This window comes from Anastrepha ludens, chromosome 5 (assembly GCF_028408465.1).
Source record: "Anastrepha ludens isolate Willacy chromosome 5, idAnaLude1.1, whole genome shotgun sequence".
Lineage (NCBI taxonomy): Eukaryota > Metazoa > Arthropoda > Insecta > Diptera > Tephritidae > Anastrepha > Anastrepha ludens.
In genome coordinates, this window is record NC_071501.1 from 49,939,051 (window position 1) to 49,962,621 (window position 23,571).

At 38.8% G+C, this 23,571-nt stretch overlaps 1 protein-coding gene across 1 annotated transcript; it reads right to left on the bottom strand.

Annotated features, from left to right (window-relative positions):
- Positions 1–753: 753 nt before the first annotated feature.
- On the bottom strand, positions 754–22,939 carry LOC128865190 (chromodomain-helicase-DNA-binding protein 1). The gene is made up of 9 exons (XM_054105288.1): positions 22,386–22,939; positions 8,864–9,816; positions 8,627–8,794; positions 7,415–8,525; positions 5,502–6,968; positions 3,309–5,179; positions 2,786–3,100; positions 2,595–2,717; positions 754–1,840 (listed from the first exon to the last, which is right to left on the bottom strand). The coding sequence occupies exons 1-9, from the start codon at positions 22,392–22,394 to the stop codon at positions 1,612–1,614; spliced, it is 6,246 nt and encodes a 2,081-aa protein (XP_053961263.1). The 5' UTR covers positions 22,395–22,939; the 3' UTR covers positions 754–1,611.
- Between the last annotated feature and the right edge of the window lie 632 nt (positions 22,940–23,571).

Genomic DNA, 23,571 nt, shown 5'->3' on the forward strand with positions numbered 1-23,571 from the left:
AACAAACTGGCGACTCTTAATCAGGTTTTCCTTTTGAGTTCCACGACATAAGGAAACGAGAAAGCAGGCTTCTATGCCAGGGTGGAAGAATCATTTATTGGACTAACCTCATTTTTCGGCTTTAACAAAAACAACCAAAAAATGGACCCAAATAAAAACCAAGGAATACTGGAGCGGCACAAACGGCCTTAACTATTCCAAAAAGTTTAATACCAAAAGAGCAAAATTTGCTCTAACCCTAGACAAAAACGGACTCGGGTTACTCTGTGGAGCACTTACAGATCACTTTGCCTGCACTAAACATACAACAGGACTATCTATTACAAGTTTATGCAGGTTCTGCGGTGATGAAGAGGAGTCTTATGGAACACTAAATCCTCAATTTTGAAGCATTAGGTCACAGGAGACACAGAATTCCGTACCTACTAGTGGATGAAGACTTACAAATGCTCCCTCCTAAGAAGCTGGTTCGATTCCTCGCAATACTAAATAATTAAAATTGAGCACTTAGGCGCACAACACTGGTCGCAGTGCATGAGGAACCCGTACAACCATTGCCATTTGTAATTCTTTACAATTCGAAAAAAAATTTAGACAACCTTAATTTGGCGTTCTATTTACGTCTTTCATTCCGCGATTGGCACCAATTTAAACAAAAGTTCAAAATTACCCTATGACGTTGTTTTATTCTATCGCCTGCCGCCCCCTTTCGGTCGCCATACCTAACTATGGAAAAATTTTATATATAAAAAGTATGTTATAATTAATTTTATATTTATTCATTTTTATTTTACCGAATTCCAATCACATGCGTTTCAACAATGCGACTGTAACTAAACCAAACAAAAAATCAAACTATTAAAAAAATAATGTTACCTATGCGATTCTGTTGCTTAGACCTAATATCTAGTTGTTGAAATTAGTTTAAAAACGATAAAGTTATATTTTTTCATCTGTACAAGTCTAATTACAGCTTAACAAAATGTATTTGTTGCTTTATGTTATTTTTAAGTTTTTTGTTCTTATAAACTTACACGTTAACTAGTAATATTATATCAGTTGGCTACAGATATAGAGCAAAGTAATTAAGGCTACAATAAAACTTATTAACATTTCATATAAATACAAAATAATTAATATTTTTTAATTCATTACACACATTGTTTAAATCTACTCATTAAAGACTAATTAACTAATTTACATCACCCACTTTTTTATACATATGCGTTAATATGTTTGGTGTATGGATTGATGCAGAAGTAAAAATTGTGTTGGCGCTTTAATTTATAGACAAGTACGTATATATTTTAGAGTTGAGTTCGAATTAAATTAAATATAATATTACAATATTCTAAATTCCAATTTGGAATTTTTTATTGGATGTGATTAAATAAGTTTACGACTACTTTACTTTTTACAGATTTATAAATATTTTAAAGTTAAGAAAACTAACTTATGCTTTATTTTTTATATCCACTTATCCAATAGTTTCGGCTTGTTCTTTGCGTTTTTAGCATTTTAGTAACTATAGACATATGACGAGAAATTATGATCATAACACAGTAAAAAAAATGTTTGCAATAAAGTGCTAGTGATGAATTGGCAGGGAGTTTATGTTTGCGGCCGTCGATCGTAGTCCCCTCTTCGATAATCTGGCGGGAAATCCATGCGATTGTCGCGCGGCCAATCACCTGCAGATGCATAGCGTGTATCTCCGCGATATTGGCCATGTGGCGGTGCTGCTCCAGGAGGCAAGCCCCCATTGCCCATGTAATAGTTGGGAGGCATGTGATAACCGGCATACGAAAGTGGGGGTGGTGGCACATGAGCTGGATGATAGCTGTTGGGAAATATATATTAAAATTGTTAAATATTTTCATATAAAATTTAAATACAGAAAACAGATTATTATCATTATGTTATATCTAATATGAACTATATTTTTATAAAAATTAAGTGGTGTGCTTATAATTTGGCAACGAGGGGTATAATATAAGAAGAAATCATAGGTGTACAATTAGGTGTTTTGAATTCTACCTAACTCAGACCGAAAATAGGATTCTTAGAGATGGCTCGACTCCAGCGCCACCTATCGAGTAAACAAAATATTTATCTTCGTGAAGGTAGCATATTTTTCGAATTCGAGATAAATGGAACCTTGTGTACGATGTTTAGAAATACCTGAATCACACACTCACCTATCGAAAAATCTTGGGATTTCCTTCTAATTAGCTTAAATACAACGTTATCTTGTGAGTTTAAAACATATGCGGCAAAAAGGCAAAGTAAATATATATATAACTGGCGCTTACACCCTTTTGGGTGTTTGGCCGAGCTCCTCCTCCTATTTGTGGCGTGCGTCTTGTTGTTCCACAAATGGAGGGACCTACAGTTTCAAGCCGACTCCGAACGGCAGATATGGAGCTTTTTCATGGCAGAAATACACTCGGCGATTTGTCGCTGCCTGTCGAGGACCGGCCGCTATTTAAAAAAAAACTGTTTCTTCATTTTGGAGTTTCATGCACGGAAATTCGAACCTACGTCTCCGAATTGTAGTTAAGAGATACATATTGTTCATAAACACTATAACTTACCGTCTTTTATCGGGTCTCCGATCTCTATCCCGATCGCGATGATCCCGATGATAACCACCACCGCTGCTATTTCGACCACCGTAATTTTCGTAACGATCTCGTTTGTAATCCGAGTTACCGTACCTAAAATTACAAATGAAACATTGCCATACTTGATTCGTTTAGACCTTTGATTTTGTTTAGACATCTACCTATCACGTCCATGGCCCCACCGGTCGTTGCCATCCATGTAAGGTGATGACATGTTACGCGCTTCACCTGCACCAGCAGGCGTGCTGTAAGTTCCACTGCTTGCAACTCCAGCAGGCGTACCCGCGATATTCGACGGTAGTCGTGCGTTAACACCATGTATGCCACGATTATTTGGAGTTGACGGTGAATTCATAGAATTTCGTCGATCGCCGCTACCAACAGGCGGTATGCAACTGGTTCCGCTTCCACGAACTGGAGGACCAGAGCCATCACCACCGTAAATTTTCTTGCGCTCATCGTTGCGATCACGGCTTCTATGTAGGAGATAAATTACGGTAATCAATATATTTATTTAAATAGAATAGAATAGAATTTATTTCACAAAATTCATAAATATTTACATGTCTTTTGTTAAAAAAAAAAAAACAAAGAAAACAAAAAACACTACAGATATGTAGGTATATACTCATGTACATAAACATGCACATAATACTCGAACTGTAACTAGTCATATAGTCATACCTGTTAACAGCGTTCATATTCTGGCGTTTGTATGGTGTGCCTTTTCCGTCGATGGCATTTCCACCACCTACGTCATTTTCATCCCGCTTCCTCTTCATCGGCGATTCTAAGCCTGACGATCGTTTTGATTTATCCGTACTCGCTGTAGTTCCAGCTGGGCCGATATGTCTTTCGGTTTTATCACGAATTTTATCTTTTTCTTTTGTCTTATCCTTATCCCTTTTCTTCTTCTTTTTCTCAGTAACAGCTGTAATGCCATTTTCATGCTGCACCTTGGCATCGCTGCGTGCACGTTTTGTGGGCGATTGGGAATTCGCCTTGGCACTTTTCTCTGTTGAGCTCGGAACACTCGCAACACCACTCCCACTAGCACCACCAGTTACGCCCCCTGTTTCCTCTGTACTCTTCAAAGTGTGCTTGTACAACTTAAACAATTTTTTCGCATCGAACTCTGTAAATTTCGAAACGAAATACCACAAATTACTGCGCCACTCTTTCTTTTCGGGCTCTTTATATGCTTCTAAACAAGCATCGATTTGACGCCCAATGGATAGTAGGCATTCGCGTGTGTGCCGCACTTGTTCTTGATTGGAAAGGCTTGTGTCTGGCCGGTCAAGCGCAATTAACGCTTTTTTAACCGGTCGCATTTTCTCTTTGCACTCGTTAAATATAGTAGGATCAAGATCACCAAGCACTTCAAGTGCACGTGGCTCATTATTTGCTGTAAAATGCATGGGCTTGTTATTCGCCGCCGATTCAGAAGCATTTGATTTCTTCGTACGAGCACCAGTCTTGCCTTCCTTTCCAGAGCTACGTTTAGATTTTTTCTTCATAGCTGTCGCTGAGGTAGCATCTGTAGACTCTGTAGTATTAGCGATAGCATCATGCTCAGCAGTTTCAGCTTTTGATGTACTATCGCGTGAACGTGGCTTACGTTCCGCACCTTCGTGAGCGGATTGTGATGCGTCATCGCCAATGTGGGTCTCAGATATGTTTCTGGGTTTTCGTTCGGGTGTCACCGATACAGCCGTACCTCCGACAGCAGTACCGCTAATTTTTGCCTCGCGCGGCTTACGCGGTTTGCGTTGCTTGCGTTGGACTCCTTTTTTCAGTTCTACGTTCTTTTTAATAATTTTTAATAAGTATTCCGCCCGTGATTGCAAATGCTTGCCTTGTGGTTTTCGTGCATCGTTGGAGAGTATTTTCTCTGTCAACTTCAGACTTGGATCCATTTTCATTTGCTCCCATGAACCAATGCCATATTGATAAATGCCACATAGCAATTTGGAGTCCTCCTCAACACCCCAGTCCGTGTCGAAATTCGCAGGTCGAGTTTTAATATTTAATTGCCAACTAAGCCGCTCACTACTTGCATTTGGTACAATATCGTTGAGTGGCTTTAGTTCCTCTTCACAAGATAGCAGCGTTTTGGCATTAAATGAAACACCGCCCAATTTTACGGAATATGTTGCACGAGTACGTCTCTGCTTCGCCGCTACCGTGTCGTCAGCAACAATTTTAGGTGTAGCTGGTGGGTCATCTTTGTGTTCTTCGAGGAATTGTACACATCGATCGTGTAGCATTTCACCAATCCTCTTTAATTCTGTCAATGGCTTCTCTTGCAGCTCAGCATCACAAGCAATCGCTTCTAGGCGCTCGAGCGGTGCTGGAAATTTCTTGTATGACTTAATAAAGCGTCGTATTTCAGCATCAGTAAAGCCAATTATCTTCTCCTTGTTGGTAGGACGACCACGCTTTTTCGGCCGACCATCTTCTCCGCTGGCATCCGAGCCAACTTCATACTCCGAGTCCGCGCCTGATTCGTCTGCATGGCTCTTCTTCCCGGTACGTTTACCCGACGCGTTGGAGTCCTTACAAAAAAAAAAAAAACAATGCCGTTAGCCTAAATATGAGGTATATAACTAGTTTACACAACAGCACAAAATTAAACACACTCAATTTATGTCAGATCTGTTCCGATTACTTTTCCAGCCTCAATCACTATGTAATGATTTCCCGAGAAAAGTACAATTTTTTCAACATTTGATTGTATTAAATAAACAGAATGGCATAAAGAGAGGGGAAAAAAATCTATTTTCAAAAATTCTCAAAAATTCAAAATAGTGAGAACTTTTTATAAAAAGCTGATTACATGTTTTGTGTTGTACGTAATGTAAGTAGAAGATGACATACCTGATTGGCTGCTGCGGTCTTTCGCCGTGGTGGTAAATACAAGTCTTCCATCTCTTTGACGCGTTCTTGGTCTTCGACTATCTTTCGAAAATCCTCGGGTATTATATCATCCCAGTCTTTGGTATCTTCTTCCTCACCACCCAAATTGTCATCGTCTTTAGCCGCCTCACTAGGTTCCTCCTCAAAGGTCGCTATACTGGCAACCTTAAATGCAGATAACAAATCGTCTCCAGGCATTTCTGGATCTTCATTGCGAGTTTCTGCACGGCGTAAGATTTCATCGATATCGCATACCAATTCATCATCATTTTCCTGTTCGTCTTTGAATAATTCCTCGGCGCCAAACTTCAAAATTGCTGACAAATCATCTTTATTGAAGGGTGTAGCATTTGATGAACTCGCACCACTTTTATCTAAAACTGTACGACCTGTTGTATCCATACGCTGTATGACAAGATGATCAAGTACCATTTTCTGTTTCGCTCGCTCTACAATTTGCTCTTCAACAGAACGCGCCGTTACCAACCGATAAATATTTACTTGATTTTTCTGGCCAATCCGATGTGCACGTGCCTGTGCCTGCAAATCATTTTGGGGATTCCAATCCGAATCAAAGATTATAACTGTATCTGCCGTTGCCAAATTAATACCCAATCCACCAGCACGTGTAGACAATAGAAAACAAAAGTCCTGACTGCCTTCCGCATTGAAATGGTCTAAGGCTTGACGCCGCATTTCACCCTTTATGCTACCATCGAGACGTTGAAAAGGAAAATGACGTTTTTGCAAGTAATCAGCAAGCACGTCCAGCATACGTACCATCTGCGAGAAAATCAACACACGATGGCCAGTCTCTTTCAGACGGCACAACAACTTATCTAAAAGTACCAATTTTCCGGACCCTTTCAATAATGTCTGCAGTGCCTCCTCCTGCTGCAGACCTATCAATTCGAACTCTGATGGCCGTATAAGTGCAGCATGGTTGCAACATTTCTTCAATTCAATGACAATATTTAAGAATGTTGACGTAGAACCCTTTTTACCTTTGCGCAAGGCATCGAAGTTTTTCGTCAAAATCCACTTGTAGTATTGTTTTTGAAGTAATGTCATTTCGACTCGCAATATTTGTTCTACCTTTGCTGGCAACGACTTCTCGACATCCTTTTTAACGCGACGTAAAATATATGGTTCAAGCTGCTGATGCAATTTAGTATACCCTTTATCTGCAGCATTCCCATGTTCTACTTCAAAATCTTCCCAAGTAACAAATCGATCGGGCATAATGAAGTGAAGCAAAGCCCATAGTTCTTTGAGGGAATTTTGCAATGGTGTGCCTGTGATTAGTAGACGATGATTTGTTTCAAATTCTTTCAGAGATTTATATAGCAAAGAGTCGTCGTTTTTTAAGCGATGCGCTTCGTCAACTAGCAATGCAGCCCATTGCAAGGTGCCGAGGAAAAGCTTATCCTAGTAGAAATAAAAGGGGTTAAAGCGGAAAATTTGCTTAAGTTATTATTAGAGATAAGAATTAAAAATTTATTGTGAACTTAGCTATTACTTGCTAAAATAATATATACATGCAATTAGAAAATTACTTTTATAATGTAAAAAGAACTACCGAACTTTGGCTGAACATTTCTAAGTATTATTAATTATTTTTATACGATTTTCGATCGAACTGGAACTCATTTTAGTAAATTGTATGTTTTTCTATTATACCTCTGACAAAAAAAAAAAAAATGTAATCGCACTGTGACAGCTATCAAAACAAGGCAACGCGAAAAAGAAACTCAGCTTGAAAGACCCTGTATAATAGTACACCGTAACCAGTATAGTAACCACTGTCTAAGTACTATATATTATATATGTATTTTTGTAAAATTAAAATATAATTGTTTATTTTCTCAACATACCTTCAGCACAATCTCATATGTGGTTAGAATGCAATTAAATTTCAGTCTTTTCGAGCCATCAAATTGCCACTCATATTGGCGTATCATTTCCCGTGATTTCACATCACCCAAATATGTCACCACATTCATATCGGGCGCCCAGAGATCAAATTCACGTTGCCACGCTGTCATAGTACTTAACGGTACTACGCACAGAAATGGCCCATATAAGTGATGAACTTTAAATAAAGAATACAAAAAGCAGATGGTTTGTATGGTTTTACCAAGACCCATTTCATCGGCAAGTATGACGGAGTTCTCCTTGCACCATGAGTGTAATAACCAATTTAAACCGTCCATTTGATAATCACGTAAAGTTAAACCTTCGGTCAAAAAATCGGGTTGTTCGCGGATTTTATAGAATTTCGGACGATACTTGAGCACCTTACAATGCCGTGACGGTGTACACTTGGATATTTCACGCTCTTCATATTGTTCTACGCAACGTTGCCATTTGCGTTGAACTAATACACCATCTTCCCAAGTGGCTTCTGCATATGGTAGCGATTGCCATTTGCAGAGATATTCTGACATACCGTCTGGCTTCTCATTACGCGCTATAATGCGATCCACATTATTGTACGACTTGAGCAAATCGTTTTGTAATTCTAATTGGCATTCAAAGTAGTCGATATCTTCAGGACCGGCATAACGACGCCAATATTCAATATCTTGTTCCTTTTTAACGAAGTTATCAAGTTTTTTCATGCCTTTGACCTTTTGCTCCCGTAAAGTTGTCTCTGACTCCCATGTGTTATGTATATACGACCATCCTTTCCATTTAATCAAATACTGTGTTTCAGTATTCGCCAGATCATTCTCATCGACCCCATCATTAGGATCGGCCCCCTGTTCCTCTATGGCATAAATTGTTGTTGGATTTCCAGTACAGCCTTTGCGACCTTGACGTTTCGCTAATATACGCTCGATTGTCTCACATTTCTCCTCCTCTTCAGCTGCTGCCGCTTGACTCTCATCATATTCAACCTCTAACAAATCTTCTGAATCTGTTTTCTCGTCTTCAGAAGCTTCTTTGTAGCTGACCGCTGCAGCAGTTCGACGTGTTCCAAACCTGAGTGCAGAAATAATATATTTCTATGATTATTTATTTATTTATAACTGGGTGATATGCAATATTTATATATTTTTTTATATTCAATCATTCAATCTTACCGTTTGCTGTCTTCCTCACCATCATCACTTTCGTCGCTAGAATAGGAAGCCTTTTTTCCGCGACGTTGTGATGCTTTGGCATGGCCAGCCTTTGAGTTCGCTTTTCGTCTTTGTGGTGCTGATAAACCGCTATCCGCTTCACTTTCGTCACTTTCATCTGAGTCCCAACTAAAAACAAACCAAATTTGGTATTTCATAATAAACTTTGTCTCCATTTACGAGGCAGGATTTCATTACTTTTGCTTCTTCCTTTTTTTGGCTGCCTTTTTTGTGGCCTTCTCGTTTGATGATACAGCTTGCGTCTTTCTTGCTGTGCGCGTGCTACGTTTAGGCTGGTAGTCATCCTCATCGTCTTCGCTACTACTGCTACTGCTGCAAGTTGGTGACTGAGCGGCTGACGAAGAACTTTTATCAGCAGATGCACCAGATTCTGATGCTTCGGCGTCATCATCATCAACGGCGTCATCGCCTTCATTTTGAGTTCTATTTTTAGACAAAGCTTTTGTAGCTAAGGATGACTGAGATACCATCTTTGAACACGATTTCGTTGCTGCCATTTTACCGGCCCTTCTCTTGCTGCTTGTGCTCTCGTTTCCATTACACTCATCCTCAACACTTGCATCTTCATCTTGGGAATCTTCATCCCCATCATTTGTTGTATTTGAGGTATTATTATCCGTAGATGTAGTTGTGGTTGTATTAGATGTGGCTGAGGTGTTGTTAGTAAGATTGCGGGTGGATTTGGCAACATCTTTCTCAATTTCTTCACCCCGATGTTCCTCATCTTCTTCTTCATTGCTGTCTGAATTAGTGTCCGAATTCGAATCGCTGTCTGATTCGTTGTCATCGGAGTAGCCGTTAGTTTTTGTATCCTCTTGAGCTGCTGCAGCTGTGGGCGGCAAACCATCTGCTGCTGGCCCACTTTCGGCCGATGTAACTCTGCGGGCTTTTCTTTGTTGTTGGGTTTGACCATCCTGGGCATTGTCACCGCTATCATAGCTTTGGTCGCTGTCATGTGACTCACGATCAGGAGAACTATGTCTTCGGCTCGAGTTTGAAGATGAAGTTGAGCTGTCTGAATCAGAATCAGATCCTGAAGAACTTAGGCTACCACTGCCAGACGCGTTTTGTTCTTCTTGATTATCATCATTTTCTTCCGGTCCTATACTATTGAGGGATTCATTGTGTTCCTAAACAGAAAATGAAATTTAAATAAAATAGAAGAGTTTATAAAGCTTGTGAGCTTTCGGTAATAATCTTAAACTTTCATCGGGATTAACAAATAATTATAGAAACGGACTCAATTCCGATGTAGTACTAGAACCAAATACATAGAAAATTGTACATGTATATGTACATATATCTTAATATCTGTGACATGGTAGCTTCAGTCGAAACGAAAGTTTGGACATATAGCCACACCCATAAAAATATCTGTATGTTGTAAGTAACACGGTCCATGTTAAATTCACATAGTTCTGAAGAATTGCGAAAAAACAACAATATCCCATTTTCCAAAAAAGGGTTAGAAGTCACATTAAATATTTTTGTCAAATGTAGCAAGATAGATAGTTTATTTTACAAGTGAATAGTGTTTGTTACAACCTGAATTACCCTCGGGGGTTTGCCATTATCTGCCGAGGGGCGGCCGCTATTAGAAAAAAATGTTTTCTATTATTTTGATGTTTCATGCACGGATACTCGAACCAATGCACTTTCGAATGGTAGTCACGCACCAATCCTTCGGCTACGGCCGTATAAGTTTAAATTTAGCTGTTGTTAAAAAGGTCTGCTAGCATGATTATTGCTATTTTAGCACGAGTTATTGTGAATTTTACTGCGTATGTAGCTAAAGAACGTAAAGTTCCGTAGCACTTTATTTGCGTAAAGAACGCGCAATAAGTTTTATTATTTACTATTGTTTCGAAGTTGGAATTGCTCAATTGCAATTACAAGCGACTCTACTGGATGCATTCTTTTCATGATGCCTTTCAAACGCTGGTAGATGCGAATATCGGCTTGGCAAATAGCCAGACATTTCACTGTCTGCGAAGCCTGAGATCTTTTAAAGACAAAGTGATGCGTATTATTGCATCAGATGACGGTTTTACTGTAAAATTATCATTGAAGTCGGATATCGGAAATCGATTTATCTATGACCGAATTGACTATAGCCGAATTAATAGAGATAAACCATTTGGAGCAGGTTCCAAATTCCAATTGTTCTCATAATTGCTATTATGTGCGACATCTTTTGTCAAGCAATTCAGTTACAGCAAAATTAAGGATAGTGTTTAATGTATTCGCGAAAACAAGAACAGGTTAAGGGGGCGTCCATAAATTACGTGAGGTGTTTTTTTCAATTTTCTGACCCTCCCTCCCCCCCTGGTGAGATGTCGTGAGATTTTATTCAACCCCCTCCCCCATCCCCCAATCTCACGTGAGATTTTTCAAAATGTGGGTTTCTTATGTAAACGCGTTGGATTGTTATTGTAAAAAGAAAAAAAATTTGCTTCGTGCTTTTATTTACGACTAGTTAAGACTAGTAATCAATATTGCTGAGAGTTATAAGTGTAATAAAAATTTAACAATAGAAGACTTAAATCGTAACTACTGCGATTATAAAAAGAATATCTACTCTAATTCAGTCCATGGAGAATCATGTGCGGTTTCAAGAGAGACTATTGGGACCAACATGTCCATATGATTTTCAGTAAAATCATGTGCTCCTTCAACTTCGTTCTAATCTAGCCACTCTAAGCCGTTGACGCTTGCGCACAGTAACTCATTAGCTCGTCTTGTGACAATCCGTGAGGGTCGCACTTTGCGGAACATACACGCTTGCTTAGCTGGTGCAATGTGAGCTGCTCTCCTGTGCTCTGCAGCTCTTGTGATTGATGCGAAGTAAATACCGCATGTACTGCAGCATATTTTCTCTAAATCATCACGTATACTTGGACAGTAGAGATCAATAGGCGTGCTGATAAAGGCATTCAGCGGTTGAATCGGTACGCGTATTAGAAATGGAGCAAATGATTTTCCGTCATATTCTTTAAAGTCCAGAATTGTCAAACGTCAACCTGAGTGGTAGGGCGTTCGGCTCATAGTGGCGCGAAAACAACCGACGGGCTACACTGTACCGCAAATTCAGATTAAATTGAGCTATTTGGTATAAAACAAATGTGGTGGTTTGACAGTAGTAATGTATAACGTCGAAATATGAATGAAATTATTTTCTTTCGAACGAATTAGTGAATGATCTTAATCATACTACGATTACGCTTGAGATTAAATCTTAAGCATGCACAATTTTTTTGTTTCAATCAGAAAAAAAATTGCGTGATATTTGCCGAGACCCCCCCTCTCTCCAACGTAAGATTAGATGAGATTTGACTCGACCCCCTCCCCCCCTTAAACATCTCACGTAATTTATGGACGCCCCCTAACCACGTCTTGGTTATTCATCATCAGCTACAACCTGCCCTATGCTCAATTCGAATAAGGTTCAAAATGCATCAGTATGCTTTTAATGCAAATGTGTTGAAAATGTATACACAAGTATACATTTCAAAATAGCATGCTGATCTACAACGTATTGTGCGACGTACAGGCCCACCCGCGCCTATTGAGGATTATCGCATATGGCGCGTCACGTACGGTGTAGCTACAGCATCACATCTAGCCGTAAAAAACTATTCAACAAATCCCAAAGGATTCCATATGCATGGCTTTACGACAAGGCTCCGTTTATCATCCTGCCAGATTTATATATGGATTATTTCCTCACAAGGTACCATGGTTGGGAGTGGCGGGTTCGAGTTAAGGCTGTGGACGTCCAATTGCCCACAGTTAGTATCATCCATACCTAACACGTCAAAGGAGATTTCTCATTAATCTGGAACACAGAAGGACATTATCTGACGTTTGCAGTAAGTCTAAACAGGCCAGCACATCTCCTCACCAAACGAGTATACTTTCCAATTCGAGCTTATTATTTGATCTGCCCGGACTTCTATTAGAAACAGTAAAAAATTTGACTTCTGGACTTGTGGCGCTTCAAAGTGGATTTGGATGATCTAGTGCCGACGCCCATAGTCCCTGAAGGGTGCCATCATCGAGAACAGTTGAAGTTGCTTTCAGACTTAAAGCTAAAAAGATGGTCCGAGCTTAACTCCGCGGACTGTGCTTCAAGAGGTTTAACCCTGCTGGAACTGATGGAGCATCGGTTATGGTGGATTGATCCAGAGTTCCTTAGTGATTCACAAGAATTTTGGAATGCACACAATAAATATACAATGGGGCAGTGTTCAACAGGCTTTCATCATATTCCAAATTGAAAAGTGTTATCGCTTATGTCCTATGATTCTTCAATAATTTCAGAATTGAGATAAGAAGTTTCTCATTGCAGAGAAAATAAGCCGATACAGCTTAAAAATAGCCTCCTGCGCTTTCAACCATGCCTTTATGAAGACATTCTCTGCGTTGATGGGCGTTTGAAGTGTTTCGTGCAGTGCACAGTGGTCCCAACTGCTGTACAATCTATGGGGGATTTGCTATGAAAGCGTGTCAATTTTGCACTCTCCTTGTTGTTGTTGTAGCAGCATAAACATTCCCCATACATATACGAGGAATGCTGCTGGAGTGACAGTCCTTGACCGGATATAAATCCGGGTCAATCCGGTTAAGTAGAACCGACTGTCGAGGGCACGTTTGCGCACTCCTTCTAGTGGAGCGCAGTCGATTTTGCGGATCCTTATCATAACGAATTATCAAATGGAAGAGAAGCAAACTATGCAAAAGGTTATATTTGTTCATTCGCCTGCATGAGTAGCGCGTCCATGTGCTGAAGCCTAGTGGGCGATTTATGTTGTTGTAGCAGCATAAACATTCCCCATACATGGTCGATATAAATGCGGGTCCTTTCGGTAACGTAGAACCAAGTGTCGTGGGATCCTAGTCGCTTCAAAAGACAGACTAGATGATTTAGCTCAAATCGCCCACCGAATGTGAGAAGTTTCTGAAAAAGTGCGGAAAGAACTCTTCCATTGGAAAGGACGCTGGATGCAATACAACAAAAATTAGACATATTATCCACTAGTTTGAATGCAATTGAAACGCAGAACCTGGCCGGTTTGCACGTCGAGAAATACCATTACATCGTCAGCGTGGTCGTTTATCCAGTACCAGACGAAAAGGAAAAGAAAGAAACGATGTCAATGATTTTTGTCGGTACGAGGGCGGGTCAATAAGCCCATGACTTTTTGTATTTCTGACCTCTTTACTGAAAAAGAAATACTGCTCCTGTCAACAGGCATCTGTCAGTTGACTCCTGTCAAAATTTGAATGTGCTGCGTCAGTTAGTTTGTGTTTTACAGCTACCTTTACTCGTATCAGACTACCCAGTAATTTGAGGAGACCACAAACGCAATCGTGTAACAACTTCACAGGAAGGTTTGGCGTTGTTTAATCGCAATATGGAGGAGGATATTGCATCTAAAATATCGTCCACCATGTTCATTCGACCTACAGGCATAAAACTAATTCGCGCGTTCTCAACTCAGGCGCCTACACTATGCACGTCTTCCAAGCGCCTGTTCGTGCATGAACTATATATCCGAGCATGATTTCTTAATAGACTCAGGTGCTGATGACTATACTAAAATCAACTTTCTGTATGAGGGAACTTATACTACAGGGCCGTCGAGGTAAATCCGGAACGTTGAACTTAAAAACAAAACTAATGGATATTTACTCAAAAATAATTTTATTTGCACTTAACTTTGTATAATGTGAGTACACATATCATAGTTGAAAATTATTCAATGTAACCTCCATCTCGTGCAATTACCTGCTCCAGCCGGGACCTGAAGCGCCCACATGCGCGAGCTACCTCCTCTTTGTCCATTGTGGTCATCACTTCCTCGATGGTTGTCTTCAGAGCGTCCTTAGTGCTATGAGGCTTCGCGTTAACTTTTGCTTCAACTGTGCCCCACACGTAATAATTAAGAGGATTGCAGTCTGGTCTTGAAGGTGGCCAAAAATCTGGTGACCAGTGGTAGGGTAGGTTATTCTGGAGCCAAGCCTAAGTCCTTTTTGCCTTGTGAGCAGGTGCGGAGACCTGCTGAAACAGGAGCGAATGGAGACTACCGCCCGATTGCAATACTGCCGTTCTTATCCAAAGTTCTTGAGCGTATTATGCATCGCCAAATAAACACGTTTCTGAATAGCAACGCCTTGGTGAACACATTGCAGTCGGGGTTTAGATGTAGTAGGAGCTGCACCACAGCACTCCTAAAAGTGTCTGATGACATAAGGCTCAACATTGACAAAAAGCATGTGACCTTTCTAACTCTACTTGACCATTCAAAGGCATTTGACTCCGTAGACCATAAGCTCTTAATTCTGAAGCTTAAAAACTTATTTAGCTTTTCAACGTCGGCCTTGACTCTTATAGAAACGTATCTTAGTGACCGATTACAAGCCGTATGTAGTGATAATACCATGCCAAACTTTCTCCCTGTAACCAGAGGTGTACCTCAAGGCTCTATCCTTGGCCCTCTTTTATTTGTCTTGTACATTAACGATTTGTTCGGTGTGATTAAATATAGTGATGTCCATGTATATGCTGATGACGTTCAATTATATGTTAGTTGTCCCATTAGCTGTATTGATATTTGCATAAGTAATATGAATTCTGACTTGAGCCTCACAAGCAAGTGGGCTTCTGAAAATGGGTTAATTCTTAATCCTGATAAGTCCCAATGCATCGTTATTTACAAAAAATATATCAAGCTCGATGGCTATACACAAGTCAAACTAAATGGCGCTGTGATTAAATATGTGGACAATGTTAAAAATCTAGGGGTTACATTTAATAGAACTTTGACATGGAGCAACCACATCTTTACTGTCATAGGCAAAGTTTATGGTATGCTCCGAAATTTATGGACAACTCAATATTTTACACCAGTAAACATTCGACTGCTACTAGCTAAAACGTATTTGTTACCAACGTTACTGTATGGTTGTGGGTTATATACTCCTTGTGATAGTGTGTCGTAGCAAGCTTAATGTTTTGTATAACAACATTGCAAGATACGTGTACTGTAAAAAACGTTATGACCATATTTCAGTGTTTGCGAAAAAAATTGCTTCCGTATCCTTTTACGACTTGCTTAGGTTTAAATGTTTAGTTTTACTCCACAAGATCATAAACACTCGGAAAGCCAGATATCTCAAAGATCGACTTATGCCTTCAAAGTCCTGCCGTTCGTTAAACTTAGTCCCGATGAAATACAGTTGTTTGGTGACTGAACGTCTACTTTGTGTTCTCTGTCCGTCTTTGGAATACCTTACCTTACAAAATTAAACGTATCAAAGAAAGCTCGTGTTTCAAAAATAAATTGCTTCGCTATCTTGCCGAAAATTGCTGAATGTACTTTAAATCTCTTCGTATTAATCCCTACTCCTACTACTACTATTTTTACCTTACTTTCCTTTTAATACTTTCTCCAACTTATACTTCTTTACTACTATCTGTAATTTTAATTTTAATTTTGATTTTACTGTTGTTAATCTTTTATGTAAACTATTCTTAAGGTCAATCATTGTAAAAATAACCTATGGTTGTATGTTTTGACTTTAATAATAAATAAATAAATAAATAAAACACATATTCTCTTCCAGCAACTATTGCAATTTCGTAAACTTGCGTTTTTTGTAGCCAAACCACTCAATTATCTTTTTAGAGCTTTTTCCGATGCGAAGTGACTCTAGTATCGCAGCTCTTCTGTCCTGCTCTCGACTCATCGTTTCACTAGCACTTACTCCGGCACTCCAATGTCAATCAGGAAACAATACACTAAAAGTATGTCCATTTATCAGCGGTTTTAGACATAACGCTACTGCTCCAGAGCTTTCGAAATGTTTTCCGGATTTACCTCGACGGCCCTGTATAACAAAAGCAGAAGAAAAACAGAAGAGTATGCACAATACTACGCCACAAACGGATCGTCGATACAAACATACATATGTTATACGTATACGCCCACAGACGACACAGAGCTGATGGCCTCTGCAGCCAATGCTCAAACATAATTTTAGTACTGGTATTCATACCAGTCACTAAATAGTAATAATAATAATAATAAATACGCCACAAACGGATCGTCGATACAAACATACATATGTTATACGTTTACTGAGCGTATGCCTAGGATTGAACCGCGAATTTTCATGGAATTTCACGAGCATCATAAATAATGGCTTCAAAGTTTTTAAACGAATATGGTGTGCTTGTAAACATCAAACGTAAACGGGTAATATCACCATTGAATTGAGCGTCTGCCAAAGGTAGTAGATACTTCAGTTACACCTCAGGTAACTACAATCGATGCAACTTAAAAAATGTCGGTTCTTTTACCTAAGTTTAAAGAAATACTTGATGATAAACCCTTTTTGCGAGATAAAGAAGGGTTAATGATATGCACTTTATCGAAAGTACGAGAACATCGGTCACATCACAAGCAAGACGGTTATACCATCAAGGTTCAACTACGTCTCGTTGCTGCATTTGGTACCAACAACTAATGGGGGCTGGCGTCCATGCGGTGACAGTTGAATCTACGCACAAAACCCGATAAATATTCTATTCCTCACCTGCAAGGTTTTGCAAATATCCTCCACGAAAAGCGCATGTTCAGCCCCATCGACTTACGCAAAGCTTATCACCAAGTCCCAATCGAAGAGTCGCTATTCAAAAAACGGCCATCATAAACCCATTCGGCTTATTCGAGTATGTTTTTATTTCATTTAGTGTGCGAAATGCGTCACAAATATTTCAACGATTCATTGATGAAGTGCTACGTGGACTCGACTAAGCTTCTGCGTGCATATACGAAATTTTTAGTGTATCCAAATTATGCGAACAGCATATCGAACACATTCGAAACGTGTTCAAGCACTTGTGTGTCTATAATCACACAATCGGATTAACGCTGAAAAATGTATATTTGCTCCTAGAAATATAATATTTTTAGGTCATAAAGTCACAGCTGAAGGTGTTATGCCGCTACCTGAAAAGGTGGAAAAAATAGTGTCCTTCAAAGAACCGGCTATCGCGAAAGATTTAAAACAATTCATGTTAATGATTAATTTCTACCGTCGCTTTATTAGAAATGCAGCTGAAACGCAAAAACGATTATAAGTTTTAATTAAGAATAATTAGAAAAACAATAAAATACCTCACACGTGGACTGAAGATTTAAGACAGGCTTTCAAATAGTACATGGAGCAGTTAGCAAGTGCTTCGTTATTAGTTCACTCAGCTGCAAATGCAAAGCCGTTGGCAATATATCGATCAATAAAATACGCGATTTTGAAGTTTCACGTCGTGCAGCGCAATTAAGTTATATTAGTGAATTCACAACTACCATTCGCCACGTTCAAGGAAATAGCAACATAGTTCCGGATTTTCCCCCAAGAATCGACTCTGCTGAATTAGGATACATACATTTTGAACAAGAAAACGACAATCTCTCCACCCACTGTAGCATAGCAACAATACAAGTATTCAACTCGGTTGTTGTTGTTGTGGCAGCATAAACATTCGGGTGGGAACGAACTCTGTATTCAACTCAGTCGTTACCAATACCGGACTAACATACGATGTTTCTGGTAACCTTATTCGCCCTTTTGTCCCTAACAAATTTCGAAATCTCCTTATAGGCAAAATCCTCAGCATGAGTTTTGTATACATCATATATTTAATAGACGCTTACAGCCTTTATTTGGTGTTTGACAGAGCTCCTCCTCCTATTTGTGGTGTACGTCTTGATGTCATTCCAAAAATGGTGTGAGCTACAGTTTTAAGCCGATTCCGAATGACAGATTATTTTTGTGAGGGGCTTTTTCACCGCAGAAATACACTCTGAGGTTTGTCAATACCTGCCGAGGAGCGATCGTTATTAGAAAAAAAACGGGCGGATGTTATGCAAACAATCTATTAACTAGTCAGTCCCTTAAGGCGAGTATCAAGCAAGACTTTCGTGGCAGAGACCCAGAAACCGTCCACAAAGCATCAGTGAAATCGTGTTCCATAAATAATGAGAATGTTTGCTCTTTCGAATAAAAGCACTAACTATATGGGCCACCCTGTATAAACGCATCGTAGTATATCCTTTGTTAGAATTTTTCCTGAGCTCCTCCTCCAATTTTTGATTCGCAATTGTTGTTCCCCAAATTATAAAAGCTAAATTGATACCGCCTCAAAACAGTAATTGGTTTATTGCGTGGAGCTTTTGCATGGCAGAAATACACTCACACGTTTGTCCATGCATGCGAAGGGACGTCCGCTATTAGAAAAAACTTGATTACAAAATATCGCTTGGAAAAGAACGTGTAGCGGCTTGCGACATGTAGTACAGCACGCAAACGTTGCAAAGTTATGAGCCCCCCAAAGAGAGTTTTTTTAACTTGGAGTATGATACACTAGACAGGGCTAGTTTACTTTGGCGGCAGCCCTTTGTTCGGGGAAAACCCGAGCCATTCCGGTAACGTAGAACCGGCTGCCATGGCAATGTGAAGGCACCCCGCACGATACTAACCACCTCTTCACATGCCCCATCAAACCCACTCATCTCCCTTTGGACTCAACCTGTCCAAACAGCAAGTTCCCTGGGCCTACCGTTAGATGAGCTAGACGAAGACGACTGGTGATTTACACTACACTGACAGGGTTTCAATTTTTTCCGACCATGTAGACCGATTCTCAATATGTTTGGAAGTCATTCGCCTTCCTGATATGACAGCTGAAACTGTATAACTGAATGTGTTCAATAAGTCGGTTCGGCACGTCCAGACACATAACTAACAACCTAGAAAGACAAGTCGAAGCATATTGTTCCAATAAATATTAGCTATTAATCGCTAGGCCTGAACTATATTTATATAACGGGTTAAACAAGCAGGTGTCACTCGGCATGAACTGGCTCAATATGGTTTTCTGGGTTTAACAACAACCGTAAAGGAAGACTTGGGGGGTACCCGAGGTAGAGATGCTCTACGATCAACCAATTCATGTACCCAGTTATTTAATCGACTTTGATGAAAGCACTCCGGTGGCGGTACAATATTTTCTACTGTAACTACAACGACTGAATAACTACTGTATAACTACATCAACAATGAGATCAATGCCAATAGTTGACTTTCCCCATAGCTAACGCTGAAGGAAGTGGTGTAGGGACTCCACCCGTTGCCAACACTCGTGGCGAAGAACGAAAAATCATCGCAATCACATGTTAGCGCCAACACGACTGTTGACAGTTATAGTTTTGAAATAGTAAAAGAGCTGATCTATTTGTGAATCAACATTAACAGCAATAGAAATGCCGTACTTGAAATTGCGGGGAATTACCCAGGCCAGCAAGTATTATTTTTAACTAAGTAAGCAATTGAACAGCCAAGTCTTCTACCGACAAAAACTGTTCAGCATATCCGTTCCACTGTAAAATGCAGAAATTCGGAGCACGACTAAAGAAACAATGGGGTTCTCTAATTTAAACTCGTGAAGAAACTCCGACTGCTACAAACTATCTCGTCAAAAACCTTTGGTCTGACATCATCGAAACAGCAAATAAACCGAACCTACGATTCTGTTTATAGGTTCTACGTTACCGGACGACTCGGATTTATATCTGGCCAAGAACCGTCACTGCAGCAACATTCCCCCATCGATGCTGCAAAAATTGAAACAACCCACAGTTACATGATCTGTTGTTGTTATAACAGCATAAAAACTCCCCATAAATGTTTGGGCAATGCTGTAGGACTGAGTCCATGACCGGATATAAATCCAGGTCGTCCCATAACGTATGTAGTTGCGGCTGTCGTGTGAACGTTTTATGACCTTGATGACTATACCTGACGGAACACCAGGCTGCTACAACGAATAGATGAAAGTTTTCGATGTCCTACTTGCTGGTGGTAGGAGGTGAAAAAACTTCAAGAAATTACAAGCTTGCTTTGATGGTCTTCCCAAGAGGAGTATCGAGGTCCCGGGAGTAAAAGTTATAGATCGTATCGAGTCGCTCTACTTCTATACAATAAAAATTGCTTAAACTTGAGGTCTCTTCTTAGAGAAGAAAATCAACAGGCTATTACTATTGATGCATCTACTTCCGATATCATTACGAGTATTTCGATTATCTTATCACTGTTTTTAAAGAATGTTGAATTAATGATAGTTCTTAACATAACACTCGAGTACTATAGTTCGTTATCGGACTATATAGTTTTATATATTGGTATATTTTTTAAAAACATGTAGTAGTAAATATGATTTTTAAAATATATACAGTTTATATAAATCTAATAAGCTTACCTTAAAATGTCAAAAATAATTAGATTATTTTTGCAAAGCCCCAGATATGGAAACCTCCTAAAACAATTGGATTACCCCTGACCCATTTATTACAATATATATAGTGTTTTCTTTGATACTTTTTTAACATTTCAAATGTAGTTAGGCTTTCTTATAACAGATTAGCCGATCGTGTTATTATTATTATTTTGAACGAATGTGGTAGGACCTCACTATGAATCAAGTATAAACTTCTTTTGAGACTAAAACCATCAATCTGATTAACTTTTGCTTATACCTTACGAAGTGTATCTATCATAAATAGGGCTTAACAAACTCAAAATTAAAATATTCTAGGGATTCTCGGAAAAATAAATAAAAACAAAGATGAAATGGTATTTTGTCTTTATGAAATTAAGAAAAATATTTGTATTTGATATAAATGTACTAGGAAGTTGTCAATTAAACAGAAGTATACTTAGTATTGGAGCATCTAATCCTCTCCAGAAATATATGCGACAAGAGAACCTTTAAAATAACATAAACACGCATCTAAAATTAGGATTTATTTAGGATTAGAAGACTTAAAATTAATATATACAGCGTATACAGCAAATTTTACACAGCTGTCTTTAGTACAAAAGCAAATCCTCACCAGAAACCGTGGAAAAGGACAATAAATCGTGGGAGTTGGCTTAAAAAACCACGATTTGTATGGTCCATCTCAAGATTTTACTAAGAATATCTCGAAAAATCTCTAAAAATCGAGTATTTAAAAAAAATTATATGAAAGTTAACTGCAAAAGCTTCAAGAGATTATGATTCATTCCGATGGATGATTTAAACTGGTGCTTGTAAGTAAGGAGTCCAAAATCTTGGCTCTAATATAATTTTTTCCTAGGTTTCGCACATTACGTAACATGAGAAAAAACGTTCAAATTGGATAATTTTTATGAAAAAAACACTATTTTACACAATTTTGAAGCAAATTTAGTAGCTAATCATCTAGATTCCATAAATTCAAACGAAAATAGCTAAAATGGGTCCCCAATGAAAATTTAAAATTTTGGTCTCATCTGATGCGTAGATCTCTCTAGAACACACAGGGAGCAAAAAAACGTTGAAACAAACCTAATATAATGATAAAAAGTATAATTATTTAAAATTACCAGCGCTATTCATTTGTTATACGCGATTTTGCCTAAGGAGCCCCACTTGAGACTCCTAAAAAACCGTCCGTATTGTAGCCACACCCATAGCGTGGAAGCAAAATCCTTTTTGGCTATTTAATATTTCATCTTTCTTTTAACACAATTCATTAAAATAATCAAAATATTTACATTTTTAGACGCTCGAATATACAATTTTCTGAACTACTTATTTCGATAGGGCACTCACCTGGTTCATGATATTTTTGTCTCAGCACACACCTTTTTCTTAAAGAAGACATCAAACATACACTAATTTAGTAATATTCGTTATATTTCTTCAAAAAATTTCACTTCAAATCTGAAAATTCTATATTGAAAATTTTTCTCCAACGCAGCACAAAATTTCACGTCGTCCTCGTCTCCCATTCACAAGTCATTTGTCGAAAATCGCCATTTTGTCTTTTCGTAATTGCCTACAGTGTTGCCAACTTTTAGTATCAAATGTTGAACTTCGAATTTTCAACCCGGGTCGAAGGGGGAAATTTTGCAGCACTTCACGACGATATATGGCGTTGAAATCTGAGGCAATATTTCATGACCGTCGACAAATTTTTCCCACTTACTACATTTGTATGACATCCACAGTGGCCAAATAAGTGCATTTCAATGAACTGAACAACTTTTTAACTTCGCTTTCACTTCTTTAGTGCAATATTTTTTTTACGTACTAGCCACAAACAATTTTTACGTCCAACCTCAATTGTCGCTTATCTTCGGGTACGAACAGCCATTTTGGATGTCGTTCGATTAGTTTCTTCGAAAATTATACTTCAGTGGAGTACCCTTGATAATCGAAAAACTCTACAGAGTTGCCAAACAATTTTAATAATTTGGGATGTTTTCGAGCTGTAATAATTGCGGTAGGATTACTTTTTATGAAATAGGGTCATAATTTCTGCCACAATGAAAACGTCACTCGTTCTGTTAGTTAAATAATCACGTGAAAAAGTAAGATTGTATTTAAAAAATACTACTTTGGAATTTAATATTGTGTATTAATTGTTTTTAGCACAAAATTAAGTTTAAAGGAAGCAAAGTTATTGGTCCATTATCTCAAGCATCACGTTCGGTGTGAAATAGCTAATGTAATATTGCCACAGCTAATGAGTTGAATATTCGCGGGTGCGAGTGTGGCGAACACAGATTTAATTTTGATTATTATTTTACAGTGTAATCTGGATGCAACTATGTTGAAGGGATTGGACAAATCGGATAGTACATTGGTTTGTTTAAATGCAAATAATATACGACGTAAAATGTTAAATGTTTTTTAAATTCGTTATAAGTATAATTTCGTTATAATCACCGGTTGACCAAAATTTGTTTGTTATTGTAGTTTGTTTACGCTCAAACCCTGCAACGCCCCGTTTGCA

Excerpts from the sequence above, each read along its gene's own strand:
- LOC128865190 (XM_054105288.1), bottom strand. Across the intron at positions 8,526-8,626 it reads GGTGAGGAAGACAGCAAACG|GTTTGGAACACGTCGAACTG; the intron begins GTAAGATTGAAT and ends TTCTGCACTCAG. Across the intron at positions 1,841-2,594 it reads CGGAGACCCGATAAAAGACG|CTATCATCCAGCTCATGTGC; the intron begins GTAAGTTATAGT and ends ATTTCCCAACAG.